Genomic DNA, 12437 nt, shown 5'->3' with positions numbered 1-12437 from the left:
GTGGACAATTAAAGTATGTTCGATCTGGCATTTATCTGACCGTAGTTAATCTATATGTCAGAAAATAAATTTGTAGGCAAGAATACATGTAAAACTATACGGTGTAGGTGTATGATTGTGTGTAACAGTTTACATGAGATGTCAATTCTGTTGTAATTGATAATATATACATCGTATGTGACTATATGAAAAAAATTTATACAAATTGGTATGTTTGAGGAACTATAAAAGTGAGGCAATGAATTTATTGAATTGCAAGTGATTTAGAAGTCATTGAATATATAGTTAGTGTACAAAAATATTATATTGTAATGACTTATGAATGTGAATATGGAGATGTATGTTTTAATCTATACTAAAGGTATGATGTTAATGAATAAAGGTATGATGTGTGGGTAAAGGAATGATGTTAATGATAATCATGTATATGTGATGTAGTCCGTAGGTTAGAAATGGAATAGGGGGGAAAAAGTAAATTATCCATGAACAATGGAATGTTTAATTGTTGATTTGTTTCGTAGATTCATATTTGTTGTGGTCGTGTGGGTGTAATAGATTGAAATTGTATCTCATTAATTCAAAATCATTCATGCAGGTAATCTGTGAAGTATGGCGTAACTTCCGTCATATCCCTTATATATCTGATATTCCATTCCCTTCCTTCCCCGCCCCCCCCCCCCCCCCCCCAAAACAAAAATTTCCATACAAGTGAAATTCAACTTTGAGCTAGAAAGAATATGGATAGCATGGATGAAGAAGGGCTTCGTTTCAGTGACTACAAGTATCATAAACAAGTGTTTTCAGATGAAGATAAAGATGCACCGCTGGGGTTCGAAAGCTTCGCTGATCGTTTTGGAGAGGTTCCGTTCCGAGAAACCATGCCCCCCAACAGACCAATAGCATCGGAAGCAGAAATGGAGATGAATGGATGTAGTCAGTTCAAGAAAGTAGTTCCTGATTTAGCGGCTGAATTTGGAAATGTGGAATTGAATGGGAGAAATTTTAAAGATATCACATTTGAGGACGTTAAACATTTATGGTTTCGAACCATAGATGAAGCAGAGAAGTTCTACAAGTATTACTCCCATATGGTCGGCTTCAGCACAAGGAAAGCTAAGAAGGACCTACACAAAACAAAAAAAAACAGTATATCGAAGGCAGTGGGTGTGTTCTAAAGCTGGACGACATGTTTCGGTACAAAAGAGCGCAGAGTTTGGAAGTGGTGGAATCAATGAAGGCCCCGATGGTGATAAGAAAAAGGTGTCGAGGAACAAATTGCTTCGGGGAAGAATGATAACTAGATGTGGCTGCCCTGCCTAGTTGATGATTATGTGGTCTACTCCGCAAAATTTGTTCTATGTTTCAAAGTATATTACGCAGCACAATCACGATCTTGTTATCGTCCCTGAAGTTCATTTCCTTAGGTCCCATCGTAAGGTTGAGGGACATGACATTGCACAGGTTGACTCCTTCAAGCACAGGTCTCCATTAGCCGAGCGTATGAATTTCTTGCGTACCAGGCCGGTGCATATCATAACATGCGATTCCTGTTTAAGGGTCTTTACAACAAGCTTCGTCCAAAGATATTGAAAAATGGTGACGAGGGTGATGCAGAAATGGCTGTAAGACGGATGAAAGCAAAATGATCGGCTGATAAAGAATTCTGGTTCAAGCACACAGTTGATATAGACGGAAGGCTTGCAAACATATTTTGGCGGGACCATCAATCACTTTTGGACTACACTCTTACGGGGATGTGTTGATTGTAGACAGTAAATACAAGACGAACAGGTATAGCACGTAAGCCTATGGTGTTATTTGTCAGGTGTAACAATCACCGAGGCACCGTTGTGTTTGGGGTTGCACTTGTTGTGGATGAGAAAGAGGAAATTTACGATTGGCTCTTTAACCAGTTCATCGAATCAATGCAACAAAAAAGGCCTTTATCAGTCCTTACTGACGGGGACGAAGCTATGAAGAATGCTATGGAACGGGTGATGCCCCAAACCCGTCAGAGACTATGTGCTTGGCACATCGGCAGAAACATTGGCCAGAACCTAAACTCGGAAGAAGTTAAGAAAGCTATTGGGCAATTGATGTTTGCATCTTTGACCGTAGCAGAGTGGGAGTCCGCGTGGCAATCTGTTATTTTGAAGTTTGGCCTTCAAAATAATGCTTGGGTGTGTTCTTTGTATAAAAAGCGGGATCGCTGGGCAGAGGCATATTTTCGAGGCCACTTTTTCGGGGGTATGTGCAGCACACAGAGATGCGAGGGTATGAATTGTCAGTTTAAAAAACAGATCTCCAGGTACACAAAGTTGTCGGATGTTATGCCACGATTGGAGTGGAAACTGAATCGGTTAAGGGATCGCGTTATGCGTGACAACTTCAACGTTAAAAATACCACCCCTGTGTTTGATACTCACATGAGAGGCTTAGAGGAACAGGCGTGCAAAATTTTCACGCATGACATATTTATCATGATTAAGTCTCAAATAAGGTTTGAAGGGAGGTTTGTCGTTCATAAAAGGTTCAAGTTTCCTAATGTTGATGCAATTGTTTTTTATCTGGGCCAGTATGACAGAGTAGAACGTCTTTGGTGCGTTGAGTATCGAGGGAACAATGGTAATCCTGAGTGGTTATGCTCGTGCAAGATGTATGAATCTGACGACATTCCTTGTGCACATCTGTTCAGTGTTATGAAAGCGGAGTTGGTTTCAGAATTTCCAAATTGTCTGATTTTGAAGCGATGGACACGTTCAGTTGGTGAAACTACTATAGCCCCTTTGCTTTCCCATGTCAAATGATAAGTATGCCCAATGTGCAAGGTATGCTGCCCTCCTAATTGAAGCTGCAGAAGACTGTTTAAATTACTCCAACTCCAGTGAAAGCTTCAATGCTGCAATGATTGAACTTCAAACCTTCAAATCTAAATCTCTGCAATACCATGAAGTTGGGGAAAAAAACATTCCTAACCCTACAGACACTCCAATTGTTGTGAGGGACCCGTTGATGTCAAGAACGAAGGGAATGTCGTGCAATACACAAGGAATTAAAGTGTCATTACTTGCGGACAATGTCATCAGATTGGTCACAACAGGCGCACATGCAAAGCACATGAAGATCGGTTCGAGATAAATGGTACAGGAGACGGACAATCACCAGTCGTAGATACTGCTGCAGCCGTTGGTCAAGAATGGGAACCATCAATTCCAGACTTTTCTCCTGCGGGGAGTGATCACATTTCAACTCCTTCCAGCCCATGTTTACCTACAAACATTTCGCAGCCAGGCGTTGTGCAACCAAAACCGTCCATATCAATTCAGGTGAATGATTGCATGTGGCCTGATATGGAGTTCCCCCTGGTGTGAGGTCATCAAATTAGGCAATAAACTCCAACATGTAACAGTCGCTGCTGTGGAAACGGTATGTGGTGGTATACTGTGTGCCATTCCCTATGAACGTGGTAAACTGTTGTTAATTATATGCAATGCCGCAACATGTTATCCTACTTGTGTCGTTGTTTTGTTACTATGTAGTTAACTATTACGACATCTCACAGGAAACTAGGACTGCCATCTTGACTTTAAATTATTTGTAATATGGTGTTTTCCCTGAAGTATGGAGTTCTTTTCCTAAATTGGCACTAGGTTTTCGTTTGTTGTATTGTAATGTGAAAAACTCCCTCCCCCCCCGGTGGTTTACATTTACTTTTTAATTATTTATCCTTTAAGAGGTTCGGCAACAAATATATATATTATTGCATGACAAACACAAACATGAATATATAAATAGATCTTGCTGTTGTTTTGCTTTACAATTTCATCCTTTCCAAACATGAATATATAAATAGATTTTTATATATGCTTTTATTGCATTACAAACACAAATTATGTCGAATTTTTCACCGTTATAGTTACTGCCCATCAAGCTGGATACAGGTCGTAAACCTCCTACCTCATGTAATCTGAAGTTGGTACTGCCCATTTCTTAGTTTGTTTTGACCTGCATATTTGACAGTGTACTAGGGTTTTGTGTAAACTGAAATTCACTCCAATACAATGTTAGATCTGTCTTGATACACGTACCTTTAGCAGTAGATGAACCCTATACAAATATACAATATAATGAAGCTACCATTTGCACTAACATTTTTATTCGGTTACCTCATACTTTATTCAAACATGAAAAACTGATGAGGTTTTTCTTGTGTTGGTTCCGAATTGCGGTTGCTCAACACCTTGTGTCTTAATTACTTGATTACCAAGTAGTAAGGCAGTTGTATGGCTATTGAAAACACAACATATATCATTAATTCACTTATCAGCACGCAGGGTCCTCCATAAGGCAGGGATATGTCCCCCAAACATTTAACACAGTCCAACTTACAGAATTAAGTAATATCAAAGTGTTGACCACGTTTTATTAGACCATCTACGGTCATTCATCCCCTACCAGGCAAAGTTGATACCAAGGCGCCGATGACTTCTACTCACAAGTCATTGTTAACCTGTTGATCAATCTTACTGTGTACCGAACAATAAACTAGTTATTGTTGCTGATGAACTCTAAATGAGTTCTCAAAATTAACCCTGTTGTCAATTGTTAGTATATAGCAAATATGGATCGTTCTGTCCCGGGATTGAGAGTGCTCCTGTCATTTAAACATCAAAGAAATAATATTAATATATTTACACAATATTTACGAAAATATACAAGGGATAGGGGGGTTTCAAAATTTGTTTGTTTTCTAAACTAATCTAACTAACTAATTACAATGACCAATCAACCAAGAATCAAGATAAGATGGACGGATGAGAATGTATGATGTAATTAACAACCTTTAACACGAATCCAAGGACACAAATCATAACTTTCGAATCAAATACATACTTGAACAAAATCAATCAAGAACAAACAATGAACGCATGCATAAGTCCTTTTTACTTTCCTTAGTTAAATTAACTAGATGAACGCACCATAGTTAACCCTATTAAACATGTTATGCTAATGAGTGACCAATCCAATAATAAACACATTCAACGCATTAAACACTTAAAAAGTTTGATTGAATTAAGAAAAACACACAAGTTAGAACGCTAATCGAGCATACAATTCTCTTTGTTGATTTACCTAACTAATTATAGGTTTTCCACTTTAATTAACAAGACCTAGGACGCTAGCATCTCATTATGAATTCAATTATGCAACTCGAAGCCTAAGTTGGTCAACAAAGAAATCGAAACATGAAAGATGGGATTGAAGAACAAAACCAACAAACATTCAAGAACATATAAAGATTTTGAAAACTATAAATCTGAAAATCCTAAGACGAAATCATGCTTCAAGGCTATTGGAAATTAATCATCAAAACATATACTTTAATCTAACATGAAATCACATCATCCAAGAAAACCAAAAACAAAGAACGCTTAAGAATCTGATTTTTAAGTTACAAAATAATAAAACCGAAAACAAAGTTATAAGGTTCATGGTTACACTTTTAAAGGAGTTTCAAGAACGCAAGAAGATTTTCAAAAGTGGTGGACGGCAAGGATGATCACGGCAAGGATGGAGGATGGAGGAAGAACTTGCTTCACGGCTTCAAAACCTTGAACACTTGGAGAGGCCGAAACTTTGAGAGAGTAAAGGGAGGTATTGCGATTTTGATTCAGGGTTTCATGATGATCTTCATGGCAATTTATCCCCTCCTTTATATAGTGCACGGCCTAAGGTTTACTTCCCTAAGAAATCTCTCTTGTGTGACATCATTCAACCAATGAGAAAATTCAATTTGAATTAGAGAACAAGTCACCTTCTCTTTGGATGAATTCTCCATGTATCTAGTCTCTATTTCGGCTTCCTTGTATGTAGAATCATAATTCAATTCTTCTTCCTCTATTTTCTCTCCAAGAATTCCAAAGTAATCCGAAATAATCCCTAATTGGACTCTCGCCGAAATCTTCATGAATCTTCTATTAATTTTCGGCAAAAACCAATAATAATTGATTTAGGGTTCTCCCAAAACGTCAAGAAGGATCTAGAAACTCATGTGCAAGTCACATGCTTCAATCTTTGGGCCAGACTTCTCAATTGGACAAATTCAAAGCCCATTCCTTTGTTGCCGAAATTCCTTGTGCATTCTAGAACATTCTTGAACTATCTTGAGTCATCTTGAAGCCACAACATCTCCTAGCATCACCAGGACTCCTAGTGTCATCAGGTTTCCTAGTCCAACTTGGACTCTGTCATTTCTCATTTCCGAATACCATTTTTCCGAGCTCACTCCTAGTTGCATTAGGATTCCTACTTCAATTAGGATTTCCTGTTTTGGATTAGGAAAGTTTTCATTTCTCCATCTCTTTTCCATTTCTGCGCTTCATTTCCTCCTTGCCTTAATTTCTTTCATTTCCAGCTCTCCTTAGCTCATTTCTTCCATATGAAGCTCATTTCTACCTAAATACAACAAAGTAAGTTAGAAATGATATTGTTAAGAGAACAACTAAGTAAATTGTAGGGAAAATGATATTAAAAACATAGAAAATATTACTACGATCAGTTGCCGACGTATTTTATACGCAAGTCGAAAGTTAAAAGTTACCCGCACTTGCTTCACTCCTCCTTGTCATACCATTTGTGTCTTACCATTTCCAATCCTACTTGGTCTCTTTACTTTGCATTCCCCACCTGCACCTCAGTGACGAGCCGTTTCCCATTATAATTATTTTATTTTAGTTCCCATCCTTATTATCGAGATGTGGTCGCATTCCTCCAGGTAGGCGCCAATACTGCCCTTCCTCTATTTCTTCCCATTCTTCCCTCAATTGATGTTGTCGCTTGTTCTGGGAACCTTCAGGTGGCGTCGCTTCATTCTCACACCCATTTTGATTATTTATGATACTCCTTCGTAAGTTTGCATCCAACTCGTTATTAGGGGCTATTAAACAAAACAGTAATATGGTCGATCTATGCGTGTCTGAGTCGTACTGAAATAAATGTTCATCAATGACATTAGTTATTTTACTATACACATAAACGACAGCATTATGAGCGTCAAATCGTAAATTATGACTTTATCACTCTAGTGAGGATTTAGTGTAACCATTGATGTACCTCTTTTGCCCAATCGGTCCGATAATGCTGCATGTTTTGTATCACGTAGACCCCGCAGTCAAATCACTCTCCTTTCTGCACTGACAATATATATATATATATATATATATATATGCACGTACATATCCAAAATGAAAGCATGATTCATTTCTGCACTTAATCACAGACTCATATACATGCATGTGCAGCACTTCAGCCCCTAGAACTTTTCTCTTCACATCGTACATGCAAGCTTGCAAAGGCATGATTAATTACTCATTCATATTAACAGAATGATTTTTTTTCTTTCTTTTTTTTCACATCGCACAGTATATGTGTGCTCTGACAATTGCTTTAAATATTTTTTTTTGTTCAGAATTGTGGTGACAATTGAAAAACCCCTGCTCTGCTTTCTTTATTTACTGCCTGTTGCAGCTAATTTCTTCCCTTGGGCTCCGCAAATCTTCAAGCTGAGGTATGGCTTTCTGTCATCTTTTTTACTTTTGTAATAAAGCTTTGTTCAATCATCCATCTTCTGACCATGGATATGCATGCACATGTAGACCTAATCAAGCATGATCTATTAATTCCATGACTCATCCTTTTATCATTCTTTTTCATATGCCACGACGTAATTGCTTTTTTATTCTTTTTTCTTCAGATGTTGCACGGATCTGAAAATATATATTTATATATACATTTTTTTCTTCTCTTTTTGTGACGTCACCCCCCTTCTTTTTTAATGTCACACAATTTCATATGTATGTCAATATATATATTGCTTCTTTTTTTTTTGCAGGGTTTTGGCGACAATTGAAGAACGCAGATGACCTAAATGCTTGGATTTTTCCACTTTTTGATTGTGGGAAAATCCTCTCAAAGCAGTTAGGCTTTGCGTGTTTGTCGACGTCAAAGAGAAGAACGTGAACGTCCTAAACGCTTGGATTCCTCCACCTTTGCTCGTGGTAGGGTCCACTAAAAGTGGTTAGGTTTCGCGTATTTGGTGACTCACGGAGAGAAGAACGTGGACGACCTAAGTGCTTGGATTCCTCCACCTTTGTGCGTGGTAGAGTCCACTAAAAGCGGTTAGGCTTCGCGTACGTCGTCAGGCACTCGCGATCGCGCTTCCTGTCCTTTTGTGGCCATGGCTTTCTTCAAGTGCTTCAAGAAAGGGACAGTCACCATCCTCGACGATCCGGAGGACACTCAAAGTGATGGCACTACTCTGCAAGTGTATCCATCGTTGACTGGGCCTCAAGCAATCGATATTCCTCCTTATGACCCTTCAGCTCACATCCTCCAGTGGACTCATGTGGCACCTCACCAGCTACCGAAGGAAGAATATGAACGTCCTAAATGCTTGGATTCCTCTATCTTTTGGGCATGGGAGAATCCGCTTCAAGCAGTTAGGCTTTGCGTATTTATCAACTACCGAAGGAAGAACGTGAACGTCCTAAATGCTTGGATTCCTCCATCTCTTGGACATGGGAGAATCTGCTTCAAGCAGTTAGGGTTTGCGTATTCGTCGATAGCCAAAGAAGGGGCGAACTTCCAAAGATTGTGCGGAGTGATGCTCTCGGTAGATATTTAATATTTGAGTTCTACACGCGCATTTCTTCATTGAGTTGGTGGACAGCTCCAAATGCTTGAGCCATTGAATCCAATCTTCAGCTTGACGCATCTCTGAGCAGACTCAATCTTCTTGCTTTGGTATGACCGTACTCCCCCCACCACGGGTGTTCCTTCCTCCTTGTGCCGTTTGACACCCTCCATTAACCGATTAACGGCAAATGAGGCCCAATTTTTACGAACTATTCGTGTTGTATCCATCAGTGGCAACAACATTCCCACATCTACCGCATCGTCTATTCCTGGGCAAATCACACAAGTCAGTGCCAACATTGCAAAAACTATCTTGAAAGTATCATCCACCTCTCTTCGTTTACTTACTATCTCAATCAACTGTTCAACTATGATTCTTCCTTCCCCATCACACATTGGCCCAACCGCAGTTCCATACTCCTCTCCTCCTTTGCCATTCCCCAAAACAATTTGTTCTCCACCATCGTGTATGCCCATTACACGTCCAAACTCATCCCCGTTTATGTAGCATACGATCCCGTGAATCAAAATATTGTAATTCAACGGATCAACATATTTAACAGTCTCTTCAATGATCGGTTGTACCAACTCAGTGCATCCTAGGTGTAAAGTATACCCTAGGCCTATGGCCCGCACAACATCCAATTTTTCAACTGAAATGTACATCATAGTTGCATTAAATTCCCATAGTTTTGAATTCGATATGATCCTCACGTTTTCCCCCCGAACACTACTTGTCACATCCTTTGTCGGTGTGGAAAACCCTTGTCCATTCATCACTTGCTTCCAACAACAACACTGTAACCTGCAATTACAGCGCCAAATGTAACATTTAATGTTAGTCACCAATTTATAACTATGGACTGTGTACAATGTCATTAGTTGGTCATTTATTTCAAATTATCATGTCAATTATGCAACCGATTAACTATCATTCTCAGTATTTCGAATTCATATTTAGTGGTTACTTATTCACACATACCATTCCTAGCAACCCTGTTACGCATGTTTTGTGCTATATATATATATATATATATATATATATATATATATATATATATATATATACAGATTTTATCCAGAGCGAGGCCTCGCTTTGAAATTTCAGAGCGAGGTTTGGGTTTAGGGTCACTTTTCGGTCTCATATCCACATCTCGACCGTTCAGTTCTTAGGTACTAATGTATAGATCATCTATGCAAAATTTCAGCCAAATTGATGATCTTTAAGGTATCTAACTCACTTAAACCAGTGGACGAACTGAATCTGTCCAACCTAAACCGTACTAGCTTGAAGGCAGTTATCAATGCCTTAACGACCATCAATTTGGTTGAAATTTTGCAGAGATGATCTATACATTAGTAGCTAAAAACTGAACGGTCGAGATGTGGAAATGCGACCGAAAAGTGACCCTAAACCCAAACCTCGCTCTGAAATTTCAAAGCGAGGCATCGCTTTGGATAGGATCTGTATATATATATATATATATATATATATATACTCGCACATTTCAGTATGACTATTTTTCATCCACTTAAACATGACACACAGAATTTCCATTATACTACCATCGTCCATTTCAACTAACATTCAAGTTTTTCCCATTCATTCGTATCTCTTTAACTGTAAACCGTCCCATACGGGCTACTTTTAATACATACCTCGTCACCCAACTTTCACGTTGAACCCAACAAATATGTTTGTATAATTAAACAAGTTGACATATATATTTTCATAACTATTTATTTAAGCCCCGTCAACATGTTCATCCAATATCTACCTACGTTCTCCACACATGAACTGGCTCTGAAGTTTTTGTCTGCATATTTTGAAACAGTTTGGATTGATAGTTCAATGTTAACACAGGCTTACCCGGGAATTACGGAATGACTGGTTATCGTACTTCATAGTTATGACATGCTGTACTGGGAAATAGTATTATTGTAATTTCTTCTTCTTTAACCTACAACAATAGTGTTGTTATAAATATATTTTCCGCACAAGTTAGAAACCAACCTTTTCCGGATACGATGAGATGAAAACTTTGGCCCTTCGTCCTTCCCAACCGCACGTTACGACCGCATATTGTTAATATTCCTTCCGCACTTACAGACACCAACCCCAGATCCTCACTTGTTTCGCTCTCCTTCTTCCTCTGTCCCTTGTTTCCCTCACTTGGTGTTGCATTTCCCTTGTGCCAACCTCTCTATCTAGACCGGCATATTTTACTGAAATCTGACCTCTGATCCACCGCTTCCTCCTTTTACTCTAGTGCTGGTATCTCCCACAAGTGGAAATAGATATACATATTTTTTCCCTCCCACAGCTACCGTCTCTAAATATTCTCTCTAAATATGTATGCAGCATTCCACATCAACCACATTTGGGAATGACACGTTCCTCTTTTCTCTCTAACAATCTCAAATCATCCCACATACTTTCTACCCACAGTGCATTGTCCACCTTCACCGACATCCTACCATCTGTCACCCTTGATAATATCCCGCATTTTCTCATCTATATTTCCCTCCAAAATTTCACCTACATCCCCCCATCGCTTTTGTTGTTGCCCCTATTAATTGGCCGAATAACGTTATGAAAATGGTAAGTCTGCAGTTTATGAACTTCTAAATTGACTTCTACGTTTTCACTTTCACTTTTGATGTCTTCATTTGTCCTTTATTTGTTTATATTTACCTTTCCATAACACTATGCATTAATAATCTCTAATCATTCTGCCCTTATATTTGTTACCTGTTACGTTTGCAGTGTGCTAGAAACCCTCCGTGCCTAATACCTATGGTTTTCCAATTCCAATCTATAGCATACAGAGGAGAGTAAACGACGATCACCCTTGTTATATGTTTCCTAGTCTTGTTAACATAAAGAAATTGAAGATGCGATACAGTCCATAGTTTACATATTGTATTATTACAGCATCATAAGATTCAACGATCCCGTACAACATAGTTTTGGTCTGAACGTGCCCAATAACTTCATATTCATAAGTGTCATTGTTCACCTTCACACCAAGATTAACATTGTTGGAAAACATCTCCAACAATTTTTTTCCCATCACTGATAAACCCAAAAGTAAAACACCCCCACCCGTCAACCCAGCATCAGATCGTTCCCACCTACTTATTAATATTCCCTTTTTGCCGTTTCCATCTCCTGCTTTCCATTGTCAACCCCCTAACCCAGACTTCCATCTTTCCCACTCTGCTTCTCTGACATTTTCATCACTTTAGGGTCTTTGTTCCCCCAATGAAGGCCATCTCCAATCCAATCTGCCGCATTATCAAATAGCTGAAACTCGCCAGACCCCCATTCTTCAAAAGGATGAGGTATTGCTGGGGTCTGCTCCACCGTAACTTGCTTCATTCCAGCTTCCCCAGCAAAGTAGCTCCCTTGAATGACATCTTCTATTTCTCTTGCCATCTCGTTGTTCGGTGCTTTAAGACAGTCCAGTATTATGGATGCTCGTATTTGGTGAGAGTCATACTGCAATTTATTTCGTCATATACCGTAAACTCAAAAACTTCGTCACATTACCCCCACATATTTGCAACGTTGTCTAACACATCATGCAAATGTATGAATGTAATTGAATCATAGATAGTACTTACCCCATTTGCCCAATCCAGCCTATAGTGCTGCATGTTCTTCATAACGTACACCCCACAGTCGTACGAATTCCTTTGTTTGGGGACACGAGGCGGTTCAACTGCAACAAAATATGATA

The 12437-nt window shown here is 39.0% G+C and overlaps 1 protein-coding gene across 1 annotated transcript; it reads left to right on the top strand.

Moving 5' to 3' along the window:
- Positions 1 to 737: 737 nt before the first annotated feature.
- Positions 738 to 2807, top strand: LOC133716294 (protein FAR1-RELATED SEQUENCE 7-like). Its single transcript, XM_062142999.1, has 4 exons — positions 738 to 1091; positions 1381 to 1461; positions 1557 to 1622; positions 1770 to 2807. Exons 1-4 carry the CDS (start codon positions 738 to 740, stop codon positions 2805 to 2807), a joined length of 1539 nt encoding a protein of 512 aa, XP_061998983.1.
- Positions 2808 to 12437: the final 9630 nt, after the last annotated feature.

This window comes from Rosa rugosa, chromosome 6 (genome assembly GCF_958449725.1).
Source record: "Rosa rugosa chromosome 6, drRosRugo1.1, whole genome shotgun sequence".
Lineage (NCBI taxonomy): Eukaryota > Viridiplantae > Streptophyta > Magnoliopsida > Rosales > Rosaceae > Rosa > Rosa rugosa.
Note: the sequence above shows the minus strand (reverse complement) of the source record. Positions and strands in the feature narration are given on the sequence as shown.

Excerpts from the sequence above, each read along its gene's own strand:
- LOC133716294 (XM_062142999.1), top strand. The coding sequence starts at position 738 with ATGGATAGCATGGATGAAGAAGGGCTTCGTTTCAGTGACTACAAGTAT. Across the intron at positions 1,092-1,380 it reads ACAAGTATTACTCCCATATG|CACAATCACGATCTTGTTAT; the intron begins GTCGGCTTCAGC and ends TATATTACGCAG. Across the intron at positions 1,462-1,556 it reads AGGGACATGACATTGCACAG|GGTCTTTACAACAAGCTTCG; the intron begins GTTGACTCCTTC and ends TTCCTGTTTAAG.